Raw genomic sequence first — 22424 nt, 5'->3', positions numbered from 1 at the left:
AAAGGACCAGGCAGGAGGGGATGGGAAAGGCCTTGGCCTGAGACCCTGGCTCAGTGTCAGAGCCTCTGCTTGGCAGGCAGAAGGTCCCAGGTTCAATCCCCGGCATCTCCAGTTAAAAGGAACAGGCAACATGGTATAGTGCAGGAGTGGCGAAATTGTGGCTCTCCAAACGTCCATGGACCACAATTCCCATGAGCCCCTGCCAGCATGTTCTCCTTCACATGCAGCCGGCTGGGTGTCCTTGGGCTTGTCACCATTCTGTTAGAGCTGCTCTCGCAGACCCATTCTCTCAGAGCTCTCTCATCCCCACCTACCTCACAAGATGTTGTGGGGAGAGGAAGGGAAAGGGGTTTGGAAGCTGCTGTAGCGTGAGAACCATCCGGCTGTCCTTGCCCTGTGCATTTCTCCACTATTATTATTTTAGGAACCAGATCTGAGCAAAATAATGGGTTAGTCCTACAGTTCACCGAATGCGATGCACTTGGGACAGGGGTGGGGGAAGAGAAGGAAGGAAGCAATGCAACACAAGCAAATATACTAATGCTTAGTCAGTATTTAATTACTGACTCCATCAAATGACTCTACACAGGAGGGCTCAAATGGACAAGTTCAAGATCTATGGAGCCTCAGTTTGCCTCAGGGTCATGCGAGGAAGGGAGCTCCACTGGGTTTGTTGGTTCAAAACCAGACTCTCTGCTTGCTTACTTTAAAAGAAAAATAGGTGCTCTCCCAAACTCACACTCTCCACCCCCTTTAAAATGTTAATAGACCCTTTAAAACGTTAGTCCAGCAGGGTGTCTTCTTTCAAACAGCAAAACTCTTCCCCGTACGGACCCGAGACAAATTGAGGCGATAGGAAGCAGGCATTTTATGGATCCCATCCCAGCTCTGAGCTTGGTCTCCTTTGAGCCCTGACGACACGCTGATACCGAAGTCGGATCGGTTGCGTTTGATGGCTCCTGGATACGTTAACGTGAGGCGGGGCTGTGCATTCTTTTCCTCGTAGGCCGCTGTGAATAAGCAGATACATCTCCTAAACAGTTCAATGTGATGAACGTGCCTGTCTGAACCAACGCTATGGGGTATTCATCAGAACCCACTTTACACAGGGTCAGGCTCCTAGGGCCCTTGAGCCCAGAAGGAGAGAGTAAATTCAAATAAGTATAATTACACTGCAAGAGGATCATAGAATCATAGAGTTGGAAGGGACCTCCTGGGTCATCTAGTCCAACCCCCTGCACTATGCAGGACACTCACAACCCTCTCGCTCCTCCACTGTCACCTGCCACCCCCTTGAACCTTCACAGAATCAGCCTCTCCATCGGATGGCTCTCCAGCCTCTGTTTTAAAATCGCCAAAGGTGGAGAACCCACCACCTCCCAAGGAAGCCTGTTCCACCGAGGAACCGCTCTAACTGTCAGGAACTTCTTCCGGATGTTTAGACGGAATTTCTTTTGCATTAATTTCATTCCATTGGTTCTGGTCCGTCCCTCTGGGGCAAGAGAGAACAACTCTGCTCCATCCTCTACACGGCAGCCTCAAATACTCAAAATGTAAGAACATCCATGCTGGATCAGGTCAAGGGCCAAAACAAAAAGGAGAAACTATCCTCACCCAAACAGAAGTCAAGAACCTAAAAAGGTCAACACCAGGGAAATGCACTTAAGCCTGTACAGGGTGGGACACAATTTTTTAAAAAATATATATAATACCAATATCTACCAATCAAATTAAAAATCCCAGGCTTTTAGCATATTCTCAATCAAATCAAATGCTTACAGGCATACTAATGCCTCCTCTAAGCAGATGTGCTTCGGCGTTACCACCTTTATCAGTGGTCAGGCGTCAAATAAAACCAGCATATGTAAAATGTACCATAAATGCAATGATTGTTATTAGCCAGTTGGCTCCTTTACATAAAAAGATGTGTATTTGGGACACCATGGACCTATAGTCAGTTCTGTGAGCCGGAAGGCCAGATAAAATTAGAATCACAGAATCATAGAATCCTAGAGTTGGAAGGAGCCATAAGGTAAAGGTAAAGGTATCCCCTGTGCAAGCACCGAGTCATGTCTGACCCTTGGGGTGACGCCCCCTAGCGTTTTCTTGGCAGACTCAATACGGGGTGGTTTGCCAGTGCCTTCCCCAGTCATCACCGTTTACCCCCCAGCAAGCTGGGTACTCATTTTACCGACCTCGGAAGGATGGAAGGCTGAGTCAACCTTGAGCCGGCTGCTGGGATTGAACTCCCAACCTCATGGGCAGACAGATTCAGACAGCATATCGCTGCCTTACCACTCTGCGCCACAAGAGGCTCTGGAAGGAGCCATACAGGCCATCTAATCCAACCCCCTGATCAACGCAGGATCAGCCCTAAGCATCCTAAAGCATCCAAGAAAAGTGTGCATCCAACCTTCGCTTGAAGACGGCCAGTGAGGGGGAGCTCACCACCTCCTTAGGCAGCCTATTCCACTGCTGAACTACTCTCACTGTGAAAAAATTTTTCCTGATAATTGAGGCCACTGTTTCAAAAACAGGCCCTTGTCAAGGCAAGTATTTTCTGTGTCCTGTAAGTGTCTCGTAATCAGGAGCTAACCTTCATCCAGAGTACGCTCTATGTCACCCAGTGGCCAAATCCCAGGGGCTACCAGGAGATCCTCTAGCAGGGCCAGGATTCCAGAGGCTCTCCGACTGTGACCTCCCCTCCCCCCAAGCACCCTGACATAAGAACGCAAGAGAAGCCATGTTGGATCACAGCAACGAAAAAGAGAAGAGGACTTAGTTTTTATACCCTGCTTTCCTCTACTCGAAAGAGCCTCAAATCGGCTTCCAATCGCCTTCCCTTCCTCTCCCTCTCTGTGAGGTAGCTGAGGCTGAGAGAGCTCTGACAGGACTGCTCTGCAAGAGCAGCTCTAACAGGACTGTGAGGAGCCCAAGGTCACTCGGCTGGCTGCATGTGGAGGAGTGGGGAATCAAACATGCCGCTCTGAACCACTACACCACACTGGCTCTTTATGGCCCATCCGGTCCAACACTCTGTGCCACACAGTGGCCAAAACCCAGTGGCCATCAGGAGGTCCACCCGTGGGGCCAGAATTCCCCAGAAAACCTCCCCACTGCTGCCCCCTAAGAAGCAAGAAGACAGAACATTCCTGCCCCAGACATGAGAACAGAAGGGAAGCCATGTTGGATCCGGCCCAATACAGAACATCACTGATGCAAACAGAGGGTTTCTTCTCTAGCTTGTGACTAAGAGCCACTGATGGGCCACTGGTCCATATGTTTATCCCGTCCTCGCTTGACGCTTCCCTTGCCCGTAGCCGCCATCTCTTCCAGCGTCAGGGTCCCCTTGGGCTGACCGAGGGACTCGATAATAGGCCAGGGGGTTGCTCTGTGCAGACAGATTTTCAGAGAAGGCAGAGTGGAGAGTAATTTGTATTGCGCTTGTCCTTCCATTGGGGACCCAAAGCCGGTAACAATGCAGAAGGAGGGGGGGGGAGAGAAAACATACAAGTAATTGCAGCCTGTGTTTTCCCTTTCCTGCAGGAGGTGGAATTGTACAAATCCAGCCACCGGGATAAGCTGGGCCTGATGGTTTGTTACCGAACCGATGACGAGGACGATGTAGGCATCTACGTCGGAGAGGTGGGGGAGGGGCAGTCCTTTGGGGGAGGGGTGACGTGCGGGCACAGGGGGGGCGAGATAGAGGGCGGCATGGGGGTGAGACCAGGGGTCCATCCAGTCCATCCTCCGGCCTCACACAGTGGCCAACCAGTTCCTCTGGAGGGCCAGCAACAGAGCAGAGAGGCTAAGACCTTCATGAGAACCTCAGAAGAGCCCTGCTGGGTCAGACCAGGGAGGGGTCCATCCAGTCCAGCCTTCTGTCTCACACATGGGCCAACCAGTTCCTCTGAGGGTCAACAACAGAGCAGAGAGGCCAAGACCTTCATGAGAACCTCAGAAGAGCCCTGCTGGATCAGACCAGGGAGGGGTCCATCTAGTCCAGCATCCTATCTCACACAAGGGCCAACCAGTTCCTCTGGAGGGTCAACAACAGAGGAACAACCGGGGTCGACCCTGCTTAGCTCCTGAGATCTGATGAGATTGGTCTAGCCGGGGCCATGCCGGTCAAGGCCCAAGGGCAGTAGCAGTAGGAAAAGCAGGATTCTTAATTCATCCCCTTGATATTCATTCCCCTCCTCCCTTTTCACACCAGGTAAACCCCAACAGTATTGCAGCCAAGGACGGTCGAATCCGGGAAGGCGATCGTATCGTCCAGGTGAGTTGGGGGACGGGGGAACCGGCCCCGTGGTGACGCGGAGGAGCATTTAGTGCCTGAATTGAAACCTGCCTTTCTCCCCTACGTTTCTTCTGCTTGTAGATTAATGGGATGGAGGTACAGAATCGGGAGGAGGCGGTGGCCCTTCTCACCCAGGAGGAGCAGACGAACATCTCCCTGCTGCTGGCGAGGCCCGAGACGGAGGTGAAAGGCGCTGGGATGCTCAGAAGGGCGGGGGGCACCGCGTGTCGGGAAGGCAGAACTGGGGAGAGAGTTCAAAATGCGGACAATTCAGAAGGCTGCCCCCTTCGTGGTAACAGGAGAGTTCTTGAGAATCTGTTGTCATGAGAAGACTTCTTGTTTAGGACGGAAAGGTCCTCCAGTGCAGGGGCTGGACACTCCCCCAGTGAATGTCTATATGTGTTTTGGGGAGACAGGGGTGGGGTGCTGGAGTAGGGATGCCAGCTTCCAGGTGAGACCTGGGGATCCCCCAAATTCATAGAATCATAGAATCATAGAGTTGGAAGGGGCCATACAGGCCATCTAGTCCAACCCCCTGCTCAACGCAGGATTAGCCCTAAGCATCCTAAAGCATCCAAGAAAAGTGTGTATCCAACCTTTGCTTGAAGACTGCCAGTGAGGGGGAGCTCACCACCTCCTTAGGCAGCCTATTCCACTGCTGAACTACTCTGACTGTGAAAAACTTTTTCCTGATATCTAGCCTATATCGTTGTAATTGAAGTTTAAACCCATTACTGCGTGTCCTCTCCTCTGCAGCCAGCAGAAACAGCATCCTGCCCTCCTCCAAGTGACAACCTTTCAAATACTTAAAGAGGGCTATCATGTCCCCTCTCAACCTCCTTTTCTCCAGGCTGAACATTCCCAAGTCCCTCAACCTATCTTCATAGGGCTTGGTCCCTTGGCCCCAGATCATCTTCGTTGCTCTCCTCTGTACCCTTTCAATTTTATCTACGTCCTTCTTGAAGTGAGGCTCCAGAACTGCACACAGTACTCCAGGTGTGGTCTGACCAGTGCCGTATACAATGGGACTATGACATCTTGTGATTTTGATGTGATGCCCCTGTTGATACAGCCCCAAATGGCATTTGCCTTTTTAACCGCTGCATCACACTGCCTGCTCATGTTTAGTTTACAATCCACAAGTACCCCAAGGTCTCGTTCACACACAGTGCTACCTAGAAGCGTATCCCCCATCCAGTAGGCATGCTTTTCATTTTTCTGACCCAGATGCAGAACTTTACACTTACCTTTATTAAATTGCATCTTGTTCTCATTTGCCCATTTTTCCATTGTGTTCAGATCTTGTTGAACTCTGTCTCTATCTTCCGGAGTATTTGCCAGTCCTCCCAATTTGGTGTCATCTGCAAACTTGATGAGTAGTCCCTCCACCCCCTCATCTAGATCATTAATAAATATGTTAAAAAGTACCGGGCCGAGCACCGAGCCCTGAGGTACCCCGCTACTCACCTCTCTCCAGTCTGATGAAAATTACAGCTCTTATCCAGGCAACAGAGATCAGTGCTTCTGTGCTTAGCGTTTGACCGAGCCAGGATGCTATGATGACCACGTGGTGGCAAAAAGGAGCCATGTAGGTAGAGACTGAGGCTGCGTACAGGCAGAGGCCGGAGTCTGATTGCCACTTCTCTTGTTGCTCTTCCACAGTTGTCCAAGCGTTGGAAGGACAGCGACCGGGAGGATTTCCTAGATGACTTCGGCTCTGACCCCGAAGCCGGAATGAGGTCCCGTCGGCTCCTTTCTCCACCAGACCAGCAGGTACATGTTCTGGGGGTGGGGGGAGTGGACACAGCCATGCATGCCAACTTCGAACATCAGGAGAGCCCTGCTGGGTCAGGCCAGGGAGGCTCCATCTAGTCCAGTCTCCTGCCTCACACCATGGCCAACCAGTTCCTCTGGAGGGCCAACAACAGGACAGAGAGGCCGAGGCCTTCCCCTGATGTTGCTGCCTGGGTGTGGGATTCAGAGGTTTACTGCCTCTGACTATGGAGGTTCCCCTCAGCCATCATGGCTAGTAGTCATCAGGAGATATCCTCTAGGAATTTATCTAATCCCCTTTGAAAATGCTTATTTATTTGGCTAACACTATATCCCCTGGCAGCAAATTTCACATTTTAATCACTCTCTGTATAAATATATATTTCCTTTCCTCTGCCCTGAACCTGTTGCCCACTGGCTTCATTTATTGCCCTTGGGTTCTGGTATAAGAAAACCAGCTTGGTGTAGTGGTTAGGAGTGCGGACGTCTAATCTGATTTGATTCCCCGCTCCTCCTCCACATGCAACCAGCTGGGTGACCTTGGGCTCGCCACAGTACAGATAAAGCTGTTCCGACCGAGCAGGAATCTCAGGGCTCTCTCAGCCTCACCTCCCTCGCAGGGTGTCTGATGTGGGGAGAGGAAACAAAAGGTGATTGGAAGCCACTTTGTGAAATCCTTTGGGTAGAGAAAAGCAGCATATAAGAACCAACTCTTCTTCTTCTTCAATAATATCAGGGCTGTCTCAGCCTTACCCACCTCACAGGGTGCCTGTTGTGGGGAGAAGAAAGGGAAGGCGGCTGGAAGCCACTTTGAGACTCCTTCAGGAAGAAAAAAGTGGCATATAAGAACCAACTCTTCTTCTTCTTGTTATATCAGCCCCAATATTGATTTTTTAATTATACTGCTGTGAGAAATTCACAACATAGTGACAAATCTCAATGTTTTTTATAAAGAATGTTTGTGAAGTATGGTCGGAGAGAACCCCCCCCCAAAAGAAAACAACAACTGCTTTTAAATAAATTCTGCATTAAATTCTGCCCACATTCACCAGGCAGGGTCACTAGGATTCCACCCCTTTGAGTAACACCAAAACACTGAAAAGCCAAAACACCGAATCATAGAGTCGGAAGAGACCTCCAGGGTCATCTAGCCCAACCCCCTGCAGCATGCAGGAAATTCACAACTGCCTGCCCCCCCCCACAGCGACCCCAATTCCATGCCTAAATGATGCCCTCCCACCCAAAAAACCCCCAGAATTCCTAGCCAGACTGGGCTAAAGAATCATATCCCTGCTTCTCCCTCTTACCGGCTCCCCGTCCCTTCTCTCCACAGAACGACCCTCTCCCAGAAAAGCCGGCCGGGGACCCCGCCACCCCCCTGACCAACAGCCAGGAGCTGGACAGCGGCGTCGGGCGCACGGACGAAAGCACCCGCAACGAAGAGAGCTCGGAGCACGACCTCCTGGGAGACGAAGCCCCCAGCGCCGCCAACACCCCCGGCAGCCTGCGCAAATTCGGGCCCAGCCTGCAGCCCCGCGACTTCCACTACAGCATGGACTCGCTGCTGGCGGGAGAGCCCCCGAGCGCCGTGGGCACGGACCTGATGCCGGGCTTGACGGACGAGGAGTACGAGCGCTACCGCGAGCTGCTGGAGCTGAAGTGCCACCTGGAGAACGGCAACGAGCCCGGCTTGGTGAGCGCGGCGCTGGACGTCAACCGCAACGAGGTGGCGCTCCTGGAGGAGGAGCTGCGGCACCTGGAGTTCAAGTGCCGGAACATCCTGCGGGCGCAGAAGATGCAGCAGCTGCGGGAGCGCTGCATGAAGGCCTGGCTGCTGGAGGAGGAAGGCCTGTACGCCTTGGAAGGGGAGCCGAAGAAGCACGAGCTGTCGGACATCACGGAGCTGCCGGAGCGCTCGGACAAAGACAGCACCAGTGCCTACAACACCGGCGAGAGCTGCCGCAGCACCCCCTTGCTGGAGAGCCCCTTGCGCCGCCTGGCCGAGCCGCCCAACCTTAACCGGACTGCCCCGCCGTCCCCGCCGCAGCCCAAGTTCCGGCGGGAGGAGCGGGTGCGGCGCAGCCCCAAAGCGGGGGGCGAGGGGAGCCCCTACCTGAGCCGGCGGCAGCGGGAAGAGCCGTCCCCGCCTCCCCCCATCAGCCCCATGAGCTTAGCCAGCATCTGCAAAGACTCTCTCGGGGGGGGCAAGGGGGAGCCCCGCATGGAGTGGAAGGTCAAGGTCCGCAGCGACGGCACCCGCTACGTGGCCAAGCGGCCCGTGCGGGACCGCCTGCTGAAGGCCCGGGCCATGAAGATCCGCGAGGAGCGCAGCGGGATGACGACCGACGACGACGCCGTCAGCGAGATGAAGATGGGCCGCTACTGGAGCAAGGAGGAGCGCAAGCAGCACCTGATCCGGGCCCGCGAGCAGCGGAAGCGCCGGGAGTTCATGATGCAGAGCCGCCTGGAGTGCCTGCGGGAGCGGGAGGGCGGGGACGCCCGGGGCGTCTCCGGGGAGGTCAACATCTTGGCCCTGAGCCACCGCAAGACCATGAAGAAGCGGAGCCGGCGGATCCTGGACAACTGGATCACCATCCAGGAGATGCTGGCCCACGGCACCCGCTCCGCGGACGGCCGCCGGGTTTACAACCCGCTCCTGTCGGTCACCACCGTTTGAGTCCGCGGAGACGAACCTCTGGGGACCCAGCCGGGCTCCGGGTGGGTTGACGAGCCCTTCTCCGCTCTTCAAAACGCACCCGGGGAGCGTTTCTGGCCGCCCTCCGAGCCCCGACTCTCCGAACCAAAATTCGATTGGGACAGTTAAGCTCGGCATCCCCTCCCGCCTTAAGAACCAGGGGGGGGGGGCAAGAGGGGCCCGCTCCAGAGCCTGTACCCATCAAGGACTTGCTGTGGGGGGATGCCTGATTTTCCTGCTGTGCACACCTTTGGCCTTGCAAGAGAGGCCCAGGACAGCTCCTGCCAGCGTAGCCCCTGCCCACCACTCTGAAGCACAAGGAATCGGCTGTGGGGGACACACAGTGTGCAGAGCACAAGGGACGCAAAGGGGGCTCGCCGGCCCTGTTGGTCGACGGCACCAATGAAGACCCTTCGACAACAACTGGGACGTTGTGACGTTTCTCTCGCTCTCTCTCCTTCTCTCTCTCTTTTCTCTTTTGTGATTGTGGCTCTCGATTTCTTTTTCCGGTTCCCTGTTTAAACCCAGAGCCTTGGGCCCTGGCGGCTCACCCCGCAAGCGACCGAGAAGCCCCCTTCCTGCGTTTTCTACCAACCCTGTTGCCTCTCTCTGTCCTGGGGAGGAGGGACGCCGGCTTAAGCGTCGGGAGGCTGCGGAGCAGATGGCTTGCGGTAAACCCGGCACCTGTGGCTGAACTTGCATTGTTACAATAAAAACTGCTGTTTCTACTCATTGCAGGTGGGGAAAATAAGAGCACCTTAAGTTATTGTGGGGCTTTACTCTGGAAGGCCAGAGGAGAGGGTGGAGGTATCATGGTAACAGGTTGTCATGATAGGAAGAGGGAAATGGTGCCTTTCTATGCTTGGAGGTGTCCTTCACAACCAAGGGTTCCCTAGAACAGGGGTATAGTCAACCTGTGGTCCTCCAGATGTCCATGGACTACAATTCCCATGAGCCCCTGCCAGCAAATGCTGGCAGGGGCTCATGGGAATTGTAGTCCATGGACATCTGGAGGACCACAGGTTGACTACCCCTGCCCTAGAAGGTAACTCTGGGAACTCATTCCAACCCCACAGAACCTCCTGAGATAAACTAGATCAGAGATTTCCAACCAGGGTTCCAGGGAGAACCTGGAGTTCCACAAGAGCTTCCCAGGGGTTCCGCAGCTTTGCCGGAAGCTCAGATGGCTGCTGACATCACTAGAGTTGGTTCTTATATGCCGCTTTTCCTACTGCGAAAGTCTCAAAGCGGCTTCCAGTCGCCCTAGAGCAGGGGTAGTGCAACCGTGGCCCTCCAGATGTCCAGTTTGACTACCCCTGCCCTAGAGGAAAGGCTGAGGGACTTGGGAATGTTAAGCCTGGAGGAGGTTGAGATTGCTCTTTTGAAGAATTTGAAAGGTTGTCAATTGGGGGTGGTAAGGCAGCTGACATGCTATCTGAAGCTCTGCCCATGAGGTTGGGAGTTTGATCCCTGCAGCCGGCCCAAGGTCGACTCAGCCTTCCATCCTTCCGAGGTCGGTAAAATGAGTACCCAGCTTGCTTGCTGGGGGGTAAACGGTCATGACTGGGGAAGGCACTGGCAAATCACCCTGTATTGAGTCTGCCATGAAAATGTCACCCCAAGGGTCAGACATGACTCAGTGCTTTGCACAGGGGATACCTTTACAATTTGGGGAGGGCAGGGAAAGGTTCCTGCTGGCAGCAGAGGAGAGGACCTACAGTAATGGGTTTAAATGACGTGTAGAAGGGCACTGGCTAGGTATCAGGTAAAAGATTTCAGTATCATAGTACAGCCGTGGAAGGGGCTGCCTAAGGAGGTGGGGAGCCCCCCCTCGCTGGTGGTCTTCAAGCAGCGGCTGGACAGATCCTTCTCCTGGATGCTTGAGGCTGATCCTGCACTGAGCAGTGGGTGGGACTAGATGGCCTGCATGGCCCCTTCCCACTCTAGGAGTCTATGAGTCTAGTTCAGCCGTGGAATAGGCTGCCTAAGGAGGTGGGGAGCTCCCCTTCACTGGTGGTCTTCAAGCAGAGGTTGGACAGATACTTCTACCCCTACCCAAGAACAAAGAAGTGCATGGCTGTCCAAAAAGTCAAATGATCAGTTTGCGTATGAGAATTTGTCCTACCACAACTGCAACACACGTACATTCCACCCGGTTCAGAAACGCAGCGATCCAGCTTTTAAGAACGGTTTCCCTTCCACCAGGTTCAAAATCGTCCTGAACGTATCCTAATACTTTAAACAAAACCAGCATATTATAAAACTGACCAGGATCTCATGCTGGGCTTAGAAGGCCAGAATTTAGAACAGGGGTGGGCAAACTGCGGCCCTCCAGATGTCCATGGACTTCAATTCCCATGAGCCCCTGCCAGCGTTTGCTGGCAGGGGCTTTTGGGAATTGTAGTCCATGGACATCTGGAGGGCTGCAGTGTGACTACCCCTGATTTAGAGATTCACCAGCTCGACCTCATCGGATCTCAGACGCTAAGGTGGCCAAGCCCAGGTCAATACTTGGATGGGACATCAGCAAGGAAGGGTGGTACACAGAGGCCGTCAATGAGGAACGCCAGGTGAGCATCTCTTGCTTCAAGACCCCCCCCCCCCCGAGTTCCCAAGAAGTCGGCTGTTCTTCCCAACACCACTTCCTGATCGAAACAGGAAGGTACGGCAGGACAGATTGGCGTTCCAAGGAAGAGCTGCTTTTTTATACCCCGCTTTTCACTACCAGAAGGAGTCACAAAGCAGCTTACAATCGCCTGGCCTTCCTCTCCCCACAGCAGACACACGGAGAGAGCTGCTCCATGAGAACAGCTCTAAGAGAACTCTGACAGGCCCGAGGTCCCCCAGCCAGCGGAGGAAAGGGGAATCAAATCTCCGGATTAGAAGAAGAGTTGGTTCTTATATGCCGCTTTTCCCTACCAGAAGGAGGCTCAAAGTGGCTTACAGTTGCCTTCCCATTCCTCTCCCTACAACAGACACCCTGTGAGGTGGGTGAGGCTGAGAGAGCCCTGATATCACTGCCCGGTCAGACCAGTTTTATCAGTGCCGTGTCAAGCCCAAGGTCACCCAGCTGGCTCCATGTGGGGGAGTGCAGAATCGAACCCGACATGCCAGATTAGAAGTCCGCACTCCTAACCACTACGCCAAACTGGCTCTCAATTAGAGACCGTCTCTTTCTAACCACGCAGCAAGAAGATCTGTTCTGAGGCCGGTGAAAACAGTCCGAAGACAGTGGCTTGCAGGCAAACCTGGACTGGGTGCGAAACATCCAACCTACACAGCTTTTCTTTGCTCAGGGCAGGAAGCTGCACAGAGAGGCACATCCCCAGCAGAACCGCAGTGAAACGCCCGAGCCAGGGAGCCATGCCCCCCCCCCAAGCCCCTTTGCGATCCGATTCCCCGCCTTTAATCCGACATGAATGCCACTTCAGAGGAGCAGGGTAATCCCCCCTGCGCATTGTGCCGGCTCACATCTGGAGCCGCTGTCATTAGGCGGATCAGGAGCCGTGCCGTGAATGCAGCTACTCCCAGGGACTGGGGGCTTAACAGGATTACGGGTGGGAAAGCGGATGGTGGCGCGGTGGATCCCAGAGACCGCCAGGGGCAAGCCGGTCTGGAGCAGCTCTGCTGGGCGGGGAAGGGAAGGGCTCAGTCCGAGAATCCCTTTGGCTTGCGCTTGCTGGCTGGTTTCCCCTTTATCAAGCTTAGTCTTCTCCCACAGTGATCGGCAGCGTCAAGGACGATAGGGCCTAAGTGGTTATCCTGAGCAGCAGCACCAAGCAGAGAAACTGCCTTATTCTCAAGCAGAAGCCATCTTTTTCAGGATTGTCCCTTCAGACTGGCAGGGGCTCAGGCTGTGGTTTTTCAAATCACCTCCTTTTAACTGGAGATGCCGGGGGCCTGAACCCAGGGCTTTCTGCCTGCCAAGCAGAGGCTCTGCCACTGAGCCAGGGTCTCAGGCCAAGGTCTTTCCCATCCCCTCCTGCCTGGTCCTTTAACTGGAGATGCCGGGGATTAAACTGGGACCTTCTGCCTGCCAAGCAGAGGCTCTGCCACTGAGCCAGGGTCTCAGGCCAAGGTCTTTCCTATCCCCCTCCTGCCTGGTCCCTTAACTGGAGATGCCGGGGATTGAACCTGGGACCTTCTGCCTGCCAAGCAGGGGCTCTGCCACTGAGCCAGGGTCTCAGGCCAAGGTCTTTCCTATCCCCCTCCTGCCTGGTCCCTTAACTGGAGATGCCGGGGATTGAACCTGGGACCCTCTGCCTGCCAAGCAGAGGATCTGCCACTGAGCCAGGGTCTCAGGCCAAGGTCTTTCCTATCCCCCTCCTGCCTGGTCCCTTAACTGGAGATGCCGGGGATTGAACCTGGGACCTTCTGCCTGCCAAGCAGGGGCTCTGCCACTGAGCCAGGGTCTCAGGCCAAGGTCTTTCCTATCCCCCTCCTGCCTGGTCCCTTAACTGGAGATGCCGGGGATTGAACCTGGGACCCTCTGCCTGCCAAGCAGAGGCTCTGCCACTGAGCCAGGGTCTCAGGCCAAGGTCTTTCCTATCCCCCTCCTGCCTGGTCCCTTAACTGGAGATGCCGGGGATTGAACCTGGGACCTTCTGCCTGCCAAGCAGGGGCTCTGCCACTGAGCCAGGGTCTCAGGCCAAGGTCTTTCCCATCCCCTCCTTCCTGGTCCTTTCACCTGGAGATGCCAGGGATTGAACCTGGGACCTTCTTCATGCCAAGTAGATGATTTATTACTGAGCCCCGGCTCCTCCGTTCCTGCCTCTACTCTCTCCCCTTTTTGAGAAGGTTGGCTGCATGGCCAGTAAACGGCAACAGAGTCGTGACTGTGGAGCCCAGCACACCCCAGCTTCCCAAGGAAGGACGAGCGAGACCAAGGTTGGCAGGACAAGTTTACTGAAGTGCATCAGGCTTGGATGTTGCTCTTGGCGCTGAAAGCCATGTAGTAAACCAGGAGGCCGATGAAGGCTGCCAGAACCTCAGTGGAGACCCACGGTCCGCTCCAGGCACCCTGGGAGGGAGAGAGAGAGAGGGAAGGAAGGAAGGAAGGAGAGGTGATGGTCAAGGGGGTGAGGCAGGCACCAAAGTGCAAGAAGCGAGGCCGGTTAAATCTGCTTGCTGGCTGCAGGAAGAGGAAGCGCTGTTCTTGATCCTACGCTCCAGGGAAGGCTCACACGGCAGCCCTGGCGAGGGCGGCTCTTTGGAGAGGTTTATAAGATCACAAGGAAGATTCCCAAGGTAAAAGGTAAAGGTATCCCCTGTGCAAGCACCGGGTCATGTCTGACCCTTGGGGTGACGCCCTCCTGCGTTTTCATGGCAGACTCAATACGGGGTGGTTTGCCAGTGCCTTCCCCAGTCATTACCGTTTACCCCCCAGCAGCAAGTTGGGTACTCATTTTACCAACCTCAGAAGGATGGAAGGCTGAGTCGACCTTGAGCCGGCTGCTGGGATCGAACTCCCAGCCTCATGGGCAAAGCTTTCAGACGGCTGCCTTACCACTCTGCGCCACAAGAGGCTCATAAGATTCCCAAAGGGTCCACCAATTTGCAAGATAACATAAGAGAAGCCATGCTGGATCAGGCCAGCAGCCCTGTGTCGCAGAGTGGTCAAAACCCAGTGGCCATAACTCCAGAAGCCCTTCAACTGTGGCCCCTGCCCCCCCCCCCCAAGCACCAAAGAGGCAAAGCCTCACTGCCCAGACAGAGTGCTCCATCTATACCTTGTGGCTAAGAGCCACTCGTGGACTTCTCCTCTTGGGAATGTCAGTGGAGCCATGGTGTACCAGGCCAGGGGCCCATCCAGCCCTAACAGTCTGTATCACACAGTGGCCAAAACCAGGTGCCCTCAAGGAGATCGGCCACCAGGCCCAGAAACCTTCCCAAGACCAGGATTACAACTTTCACAGCAAACGTTCTGTCCTTCCCAGCTCGCCCTCCCCCTTTACTCACTCGATGATCCACGTTCACTGTGAAGAGGGGCTTGATCTCAGAGACATCCTCATTGTTGCGCTGAGCCTGCAAAGGGATAAAGGGAGGAAAAGACAAGGTAATGTGGAGCTCCTTGTGGTAGAGGATGGACACTGCAGATCTGGCCCCTCCACCAATCCCTTACACTGGGGAGGGAGGGCCTGTGGCACAGCAGAACAGCCTCTGCTTGGTGTGCAGAAGGTCCCAGGTTCAATCCCCAGCATCTCCAGCTAAAAGGAGCAGGCAGGAGGGGATGGGAAAGACCTTGGCCTGAGACCCTGGCTCAGTGGCAGAGCCTCTGCTTGGCAGGCAGAAGGTCCCAGGTTCAATCCCCAGCGTCTCCAGTTAGAAGGACCAGGTAGGAGGGGATGGGAAAGACCTTGGCCTGAGACCCTGGCTCAGTGGCAGAACCTCTGCTGGGCAGGCAGAAGGTCCCAGGTTCAATCCCTGGAATCTCCAGTTAAAAGGAAAAATTACTACTGCTTTTTAAAAAATTATTTATTTTATAGTTTGCCTTTCTCATTTCTGAGTCTGAGTGCGAAAGGCAGAGTGGAAATAATGCGGATAAATCAATCGCACATGGTAAACCAATAATCTACAGCTGACAGTTTGAGACAAGAATCCCACGGCTACCTTCCCCCTCCACGCACCAGGGGCTGATCTCACCTTACGCAGGATGCTGTAAGACTCCTCGTCAAAGAACTTCACCTCGTAGGTGCCGGAGCGGGCCAGCTTGTGCTCCATGCTCCAGGAGACCTGCTCAAGAAAGGGTCATTGGATTAGAGCCCAGAGAGATGGGACTCTCCGCCTGGGGAGGTGTTAGCTAGGGAGGCGCTTAGATAGCAAATCACGTGCAGATGTGCCACCCGCTTCAGTGGCTAGGGCTACGGCAAGCCAGACTAGCCAATGGTTCGGGGTAGTAAGTTTGCTTTAGCATGGAGCACACTGTGGGAAGGAGCCACGGAGTCAGGCCCGCCATAAATCCAGAGCCATGCGTTTCCACGGGGAGATGAGGGCTGCCACACTGTCCTCCAATTAAAGTGCAAAATGCCCTCCAGTCTGTTCCAGTCCTTATTCTGTTCCAGGGGTGGTCAAACTGTAGCTCTGAAGATTTCCACGGACTACAATTCCCACGAGCCCCTGACCACCTCTGTTCTCTAACATCCTTGCTCCAGCACAGGGCTTTGTGGGTGTTCAAAATATTACGTCGACAGCACTGACCATTGCAGCACTAAGAGCTTCACTGTGCGACCCAAAGGTAAGTAGTGGCAGCCATTTTGTGGCAGGCTCCACCTCTTGTGGTGGCCATTTTGTTGCTGCCCCCACCATGTGTGAGAATTCAGAAGGTGCTTCCAGGATCAAAAAAGTTTGGAGACCCCTATTCTCAAGCACGGAAAGTGTGAACTAACGATCCTAAGGACGCATACTCCATTCCTAAGGCTGCACTGGCAAAACAGACTGCTTTTTTACTTCTTAAACTCAGTCATTTGTCTTTTTTGTGACTAATTTTTTTTTAAGCAGCGAGATCAAACAGGAAAGAGTTTGAAAACCAAGTAAAAGAAAACCGCTGGGTTTCCAGGGGAGGATACCAGGCCAAGTGAAATGTATTTGGGAACAGTCACTCCTGGGTCATCTAGTCCAACCCCCTGCACTAGGCAGGGCACTCCCAACCCTCTCGCTCATCCACTGTCACCTGCCACCCCCTTGAACCTTCACAGAATCAGCCTCTCCGTCTGATGGCTCTCCAGCCTCTGTTTAAAAATTACCACTTGACAAAGCTCTCCCACTCCTGCAAGCTGAAGGCCGGTGTTATGTGAACAGAATTAATCCTACAACTTTGTGTTGGATATATAGTAAAAAGATGAGATTGTCAGCAATACAGAATAGGAAAAATATTGGAGTACTGGAACATTGGAAACTTGCAAGGATAATTTTGATAATCCTAGGAGGAAACAACCACTGATGAAAATTCAACACTGATAAACGGCACAAATCTAGAGTCCGTTTTGGTTGCTTCGTTAACCATTAAAATAGAGAAAAGACACATTTTGATGTTTGATTCAGTATCTTCTTAATGTGTATTGTATAAATATTATACTGTATACAGATTTTGATAGCCTGGGACAGGCGGACATTTTTTCTGTAGGACCATTACAGAGGGGAGATGAAGCTAGGATTCCATGTTGTGTCCGAGGCGTTTTCGCACCCCTCGATGCCCGATTATGTGCCACTCCTGCAACCGGAAGTCCCTGCAGAGCCTTACCTGATAGCGGCCAACATCTTGACCCCGAGTGACTGGAAACTGCTTGCCGTTGACATCTGCATAGAGGGCAGCATTCTAGAGAGACACACACAAAATGGGACTGACGATGGTTTGCTCATTATCTTTGCTCAAGACAGGTATAACCAAAATCCAGTTTCATCACTGCTTGGGACCTAAGCAAGGTCAATCATGGTTAGTTACTTGGAGAACTCCCCAAGGAGGGCCAGGGTTCCTATGCAGAGGCAGGCAATGGCAAACCTCCTCTCGTCTTAAAAGCCCTCTGGCCCTGAGTTTACCATGAGTCGGGTCCAACTCAACAGCACAGAATATGAAAAAGGTGGGTGCCCTCTGCTTCACCTTCAAATGTAAGCACAGCCTCCTGGTCAGAAGAAGAAGCGCAAAAGCTCTTCTCTACCCGAAGGAGTCTCAAAGCGGCTAACAATCGCCTTCCCTTTCCTCTCCCCACAACAGACACCCTGTGAGGTGGGTGAGGCTGAGAGAGCCCTGAGATTCATGCTCGGTCAGAGCAGTTTTATCAGTGCTGTGGCGAGCCCAAGGTCACCCAGCTGGCTGCATGTGGGGGAGCAGGGAACTGGCTTGCCATGTTAGAAGTCCGCACTCCTTACAACTACACCAAACTGGCTCTCAAGACTCGATGATGCCAAAGATTCACAGAGTTATTTCACAAATGGGTTTTAGCCCTTCCCCAGATGCACATGTGCCACCCGCTTCAGTGTCTGGCGCTACAGCAAGCTAGGCCAGCCAATGGTTTGGGGAGGTCAGCTGCTATGGCATGGGGTACACTATGAGAAGCCCATAGAGTGGGGCCTGCCATAAATCCAAAACCATGCGCTTGCTAAAGAACAAGGAATCCTTCCAACATCTCACTAAAGCAAAACACTAACCTAGCCGTCCATCCCTCCCAACACAGACACCAAAGTAACACTCACCTGGGCTCCATTTTTACAGGTGAGGGAAATCTCAACGACAAAGACAGTCTCGGAAGAGATAACTGCATCGGAGGTAGTGTAGTAGGATGGGGAGATGGTTGGCTCTGTGCAGGTTTCAGCTGATGGACAAGAGAAACTGACTTATGCATACGGCATTCAGAGCCAAACAGAAAAGGGTATCAGGCGACCTGCACGGCAAACTCCCTGCAGAGCTCCATGTCTCACCTAGAATCTACAGAGGCATCACAATTTACCTCGAGGTACCTCTGGAACTTGATCAAACAAGCTGTGAGTCCCAGAGGGCCCCCAGAAGGGCACTGAAATGACTTCAGTGACATCAATAAAAAGGGCACCCAATTCAGAAATCAGAAGAAAACAGACTGCTCATACAAGCCCTTGGACTCAACCCCCCAAAAATTTGCTGATCTCCAAGGTGTTAACCAGACATGAATCTAGATTTGTCATTTTACGTTTTCATGGGGCCATTGCATTCATTTTATTCCCTTTTCCTAATCTAGGTTCAGGATGGAGAAAGGGAAATAACCCTTGACCCAGAGACTGACTGAATCATGGGATTCACCGTCAAAGGATGCAAACAGCTTGAAAAATGACAGATCCAGGTGGGTCAAGTAGCAGAACAAAACTTGAGTCCAGGGGCACCTTGAAGACCTACAAAGATTTATTCTAGGCGTGAGCTTTCGTGTACAGGGGCGCTTCCTAAGACGATGAAATAGGAATCATCAGAGTGCAAATATAAGGAATGAGTGCATTTGATCTGTACTCGTATGAACTCTGTGTGAGTGCACAGAACTATATGACCCAGAGATCCCTTCCAACTCCATGCCCCCCCTCCCCCCAAAAATCTCCAGAAGCCAACCTGGCCTGGAGGAGATTCACCTCCCATACCACAGTGGCGATCAGCAATTCCCTGGGCATGCAAGGAAGGGCCGCAAGAGACAAATACTGGCACATCCCTTCCTGCACACCCCACTCACAACCTGCCTGAGTCCAGAAAATCAGCACGTGGGAAGGCCAAATTGTGGCTCCCCGGAAGTCCCTGGACTACAATTCCCATGAGCCCCTGCCAGCATGCTGCTGGCAGGGGCTCATGGGAATTGTAGTCCAGGGACTTGCGGGGAGCCACAATTTGGCTTATGGGAATTGTAGTCCAGGGACCTCCAGAGAGCCATTATTTAGCCTCTGCTCAATAACTGACCAAGGGTCGAGTCCGCCCTCAGCGAGCCACGATTTCCCCAGCCTTACCCACCCTTCCCTGCCAGGCCTGGGCCCTGAGGAGAGGGGCCCCTGCTTGCCTACCTCGCGCCCCGCCCAGCGCCACCAGCACGCCCAGCAACCCCGCCAGGCCCCAGCCGGCCCCCGCCATCGCCGGCCCGCAGAGAGGGAAGAGCCGGCGCCTCGCCGCCAACCGCGTCCGGCCCGCCGCGCGGGGCACGCCGGGAAGGCTCCCGGAAGCGCGCCAGCCAATCGGCGCGTGACGAGGGGAAAGGCCAACCAATCGACGCGTAAGGAGCGAAAGGTGGGAGACGTCGCTTTCCTCTATTGGAGGAGGCTCGGCGCACGCGCAACGCGGTTGCGAGGTCGGGTCGGGCCGACGCGTGCGCGCCTGAGGGGCTTTTTTTCCCCCTCGACGCATGCGCAGCTGGGCCGTTTCTGTAGCTGGGTTGGGGCGTTGCTCTGTCGGGGCCTGGAAGTCGCTAGTGTCCAGCAGCATGGCCAGTATCCTCTCTCAGCTGGTGCTGGGAAAGGTGCCAGTGCTGGCTCAGCTTTGCGCCTGGCCTACCTAGCAGGGTGATTGTAAGGAAAAAAATGGAAAGGAGACAAGCCCCCAATAGGATTGCCTGGTCCAAATTGGGAAATACCTGCAGATTTGGGGGGTGGGGCCTGAAGAGGGCGGGGTTGGAGATGGGGCGGGGCTTCAATGGCTCCTGGAGTTCTTCCAAAGTGCTTTTTTTTCTGTCCAGGGGAGCTGATCTCTATTGCCTGGAGTTGGAATCCCGTAGCCGAGAAGAGAATCGACACCGGCTCTCGAATAAAGTCACTTTATTCCAATACAAGTCCTCTGGTGCCGGTTTTGAAATAACTGAATGTTCACAACTGTAAAACCAGATTAATAAATACTGTACTATATTTCATCTATATATTGAGGTACAAGCTCTGGTGGTGTGTGTATACATGTATGTGCATGGTACCCCAGTGAAGCCCTACCCCATCCCTAAACCCGCCCTCTAAGGCTCCAACCCAAATCTACAAGTAGTTCCCAACCTAAATCAGGCAAACTAATGGTGTCTCCATTTTTTTTGTTACAACAACCTTTTGAGGTAGGCTAGGCTGAGAGTATACGTGCGTGTGCACAGGTATGTGTATGCTTGTGTGTATATCTATGTGTATATATGTCAGGATTAAGGTGACCAGATTGTCCCACTGGACAAATTGTACTCATGTTGAAATTAAAAATATATTACAATACTATTTTTGCGTTCTGTGCGTTCTATTAAACTTTTGTTGCTCCATATAGACCAGATTTTCAATCAAGAACCCCCACCCCGGTCAAGGGTGTCCCGCTTTATCAATGTTAAAGTATGGTCACCTTAGTCTGGATGTGTGTGTATGTATATATATATATCTGCATGTTTGTGTGTGTTTATATGTGTGTATGTATACGTGTGTCTAGATCCGGGTGTATATTTAATTACGTTTATATACCGCCCTCTTCTAAGGCTCCCCATGTTTCTGTGCGTATGGGTGCGTTTGCTTATGTGTGTGTTGGTTGTGAGTATATATAGAACGGGAGGTACAGAAATCAAATAAATGTTTGTTTGTATTTGTGTGTACATGTGTATATATGCTTGCACGTACCCGCGTGTACACGTGCACGCGTGCATCTATCTGTGCATCTATAGCCAGTAAAGGAAAAACAGCTTGAGGAGTTCCATCTCCAGACAAAAGAAATCCCCCTTCCTCTTGGAAGGAATTCTAAAATGGCCGCCGGGGTTTACTGCGCAAGCGTGAAGCGGGGGGGGGGTGTAAAAATTGTAATCTGCGCATGCGCGTTAATTCAGCGGTGCCATTATAATTGCCGCCGTTCTTTTCCTTTTGCTGACCCGTTCTCCCACCCGACACTAAAAGTATCGCGAGATTTTGAGTCACAGACGCGTTCGTTGCTTTTTGGCGTGCCTAAAAAAGGTCTCCCTCCCCCCGCCTAGAAAGCCTGTCACCGAAAACATCCCGATTCGACTGCCAAATTAATCGAAATGTGCGTCGCCATCGCAACCACCGAGGTTGGCTTGGATTGGTAGCGGTGTCACCACTTCGCGTTGCTGATTGGTCGAATATGGGCAAAGGGGCGGGATGAGAGAATGCGGTCCCGAACGGTCTGAACTGAGGATGCCGTCGGGAGTGGAACGTGGACGTGATTGGGCAAAGCAAAAAGTAGGGCGGATGGGATTGGCCAGAGGCCAGTTGTGTGGGCGGGTCTCAGGGAGGGGAAGTTGTCCCTCTCTCTCGCTGGGCGGTTGATGAACCCCGTCACCATGGTAACTGCTGCCTCAGGAGGCCGTTGAGGCCTGGCGGCCTACTCTGGTTGATGCCTAGATTAGGCGCCTGGGTGGCTTCTGGGCGCTTGTCAAGCCCCAAGGCGAGCTGCCCTCTTCCTAGGGCCAGCTGACGTAAATACAGGAAGGGGGACAGCCACATAAGAGCTTGACATGGTGAAAAAAATCAAGAAAACTGGCTTCAGAAGAACCATGGTGGAATTTAAAAAAAAATCAAGAAAACTGGCTTCAGAAGAACCAAATTTGAGGCCTTTAAGCGGCGCCTTTAAGATTGACAGTGTCTAATTCTGGGAATGAGTTTTGGTGTGCATGCACGTTTCTTGAGATGCCTGAAAACTTTAAGCTGAGTGGCACCATTAAGACCCAAAAAGTCTATTTCTGGGAATAAGCTTTCCTGTGCATGCAGACTCTTTCCGATAGCTGAAGAACAAAGTTTGAGAACAGCTGCACCTTTAAGACCTACAAAGTCTAATTCTGGGAATACGTTTTCTTGTGCATGCACGCTTCTTGAGATACCTGGAGAACAACATTTGACTAACACCATTAAGACCCAAAAAGTGTACTGGGAATAAGCTTTCCTGTGCATGCATAGTTCTTGAGATGCCTGAAGGACAAAGCTTTGAGTCCCGTGGCACCTTTAAGACTAAAAAAAAATGTATTTCTGGGAATAAGCTTTCCTGAGCATGCAGGCTTCTTCAAATACCTGAAGAAGAAAGTGGCAATCGTAAAACCAAGGAAGTTCAACTCTGAGAGTAAACTTTTGTGTGCATGCACACTCCTTCACATACTTCTTCAGATAAGCACTCGAAAGCTTGCACCCGAATAACTGCTAGTAAAGATATCCTTCTGGAGGCATGGGTCGATTTCACAGAGAGGGATTTGCAGGATGGCATCT

At 52.9% G+C, this 22424-nt stretch overlaps 2 protein-coding genes, 1 long non-coding RNA gene and 2 other non-coding genes across 6 annotated transcripts in view; 2 read left to right on the top strand and 3 right to left on the bottom strand.

Moving 5' to 3' along the window:
- PDZD4 (PDZ domain containing 4) overlaps nt 1-9500 on the top strand; it is a 29844-nt gene extending 20344 nt beyond the window's left edge. For both annotated transcript variants that reach the window (XM_077329681.1, XM_077329682.1), the window contains exons 4-8: nt 3547-3645; nt 4217-4279; nt 4382-4483; nt 5963-6073; nt 7407-9500. In XM_077329681.1, the coding sequence (XP_077185796.1) occupies nt 3547-3645; nt 4217-4279; nt 4382-4483; nt 5963-6073; nt 7407-8750 (1719 nt within the window). In that variant the 3' untranslated portion in view covers nt 8751-9500. The remainder of the gene's footprint in view (nt 1-3546; nt 3646-4216; nt 4280-4381; nt 4484-5962; nt 6074-7406) is intronic.
- A 4156-nt stretch (nt 9501-13656) lies between these two features.
- Nucleotides 13657-19436, bottom strand: SSR4 (signal sequence receptor subunit 4). The gene is made up of 6 exons (XM_077329680.1): nt 19275-19436; nt 17958-18076; nt 17008-17082; nt 15411-15500; nt 14727-14792; nt 13657-13788 (listed from the first exon to the last, which is right to left on the bottom strand). The coding sequence occupies exons 1-6, from the start codon at nt 19339-19341 to the stop codon at nt 13684-13686; spliced, it is 522 nt and encodes a 173-aa protein (XP_077185795.1). The 5' UTR covers nt 19342-19436; the 3' UTR covers nt 13657-13683.
- On the bottom strand, nt 15600-15739 carry LOC143834613 (small nucleolar RNA SNORA42/SNORA80 family). Its single transcript, XR_013229861.1, has one exon. It is a non-coding gene; the product is annotated as a small nucleolar RNA SNORA42/SNORA80 family (small nucleolar RNA).
- LOC143834612 (small nucleolar RNA SNORA42/SNORA80 family) lies at nt 17722-17858 on the bottom strand. The gene has a single exon (XR_013229860.1). It is a non-coding gene; the product is annotated as a small nucleolar RNA SNORA42/SNORA80 family (small nucleolar RNA).
- A 194-nt stretch (nt 19437-19630) lies between the features above and the next one.
- Nucleotides 19631-20110, top strand: LOC143831452 (uncharacterized). Its single transcript, XR_013228879.1, has 2 exons — nt 19631-19772; nt 19940-20110. It is a non-coding gene; the product is annotated as an uncharacterized LOC143831452 (long non-coding RNA).
- Nucleotides 20111-22424: the final 2314 nt, after the last annotated feature.

This window comes from Paroedura picta, chromosome 3 (genome assembly GCF_049243985.1).
Source record: "Paroedura picta isolate Pp20150507F chromosome 3, Ppicta_v3.0, whole genome shotgun sequence".
NCBI lineage: Eukaryota > Metazoa > Chordata > Lepidosauria > Squamata > Gekkonidae > Paroedura > Paroedura picta.
This window is presented reverse-complemented; position numbering and strand designations above follow the sequence as displayed.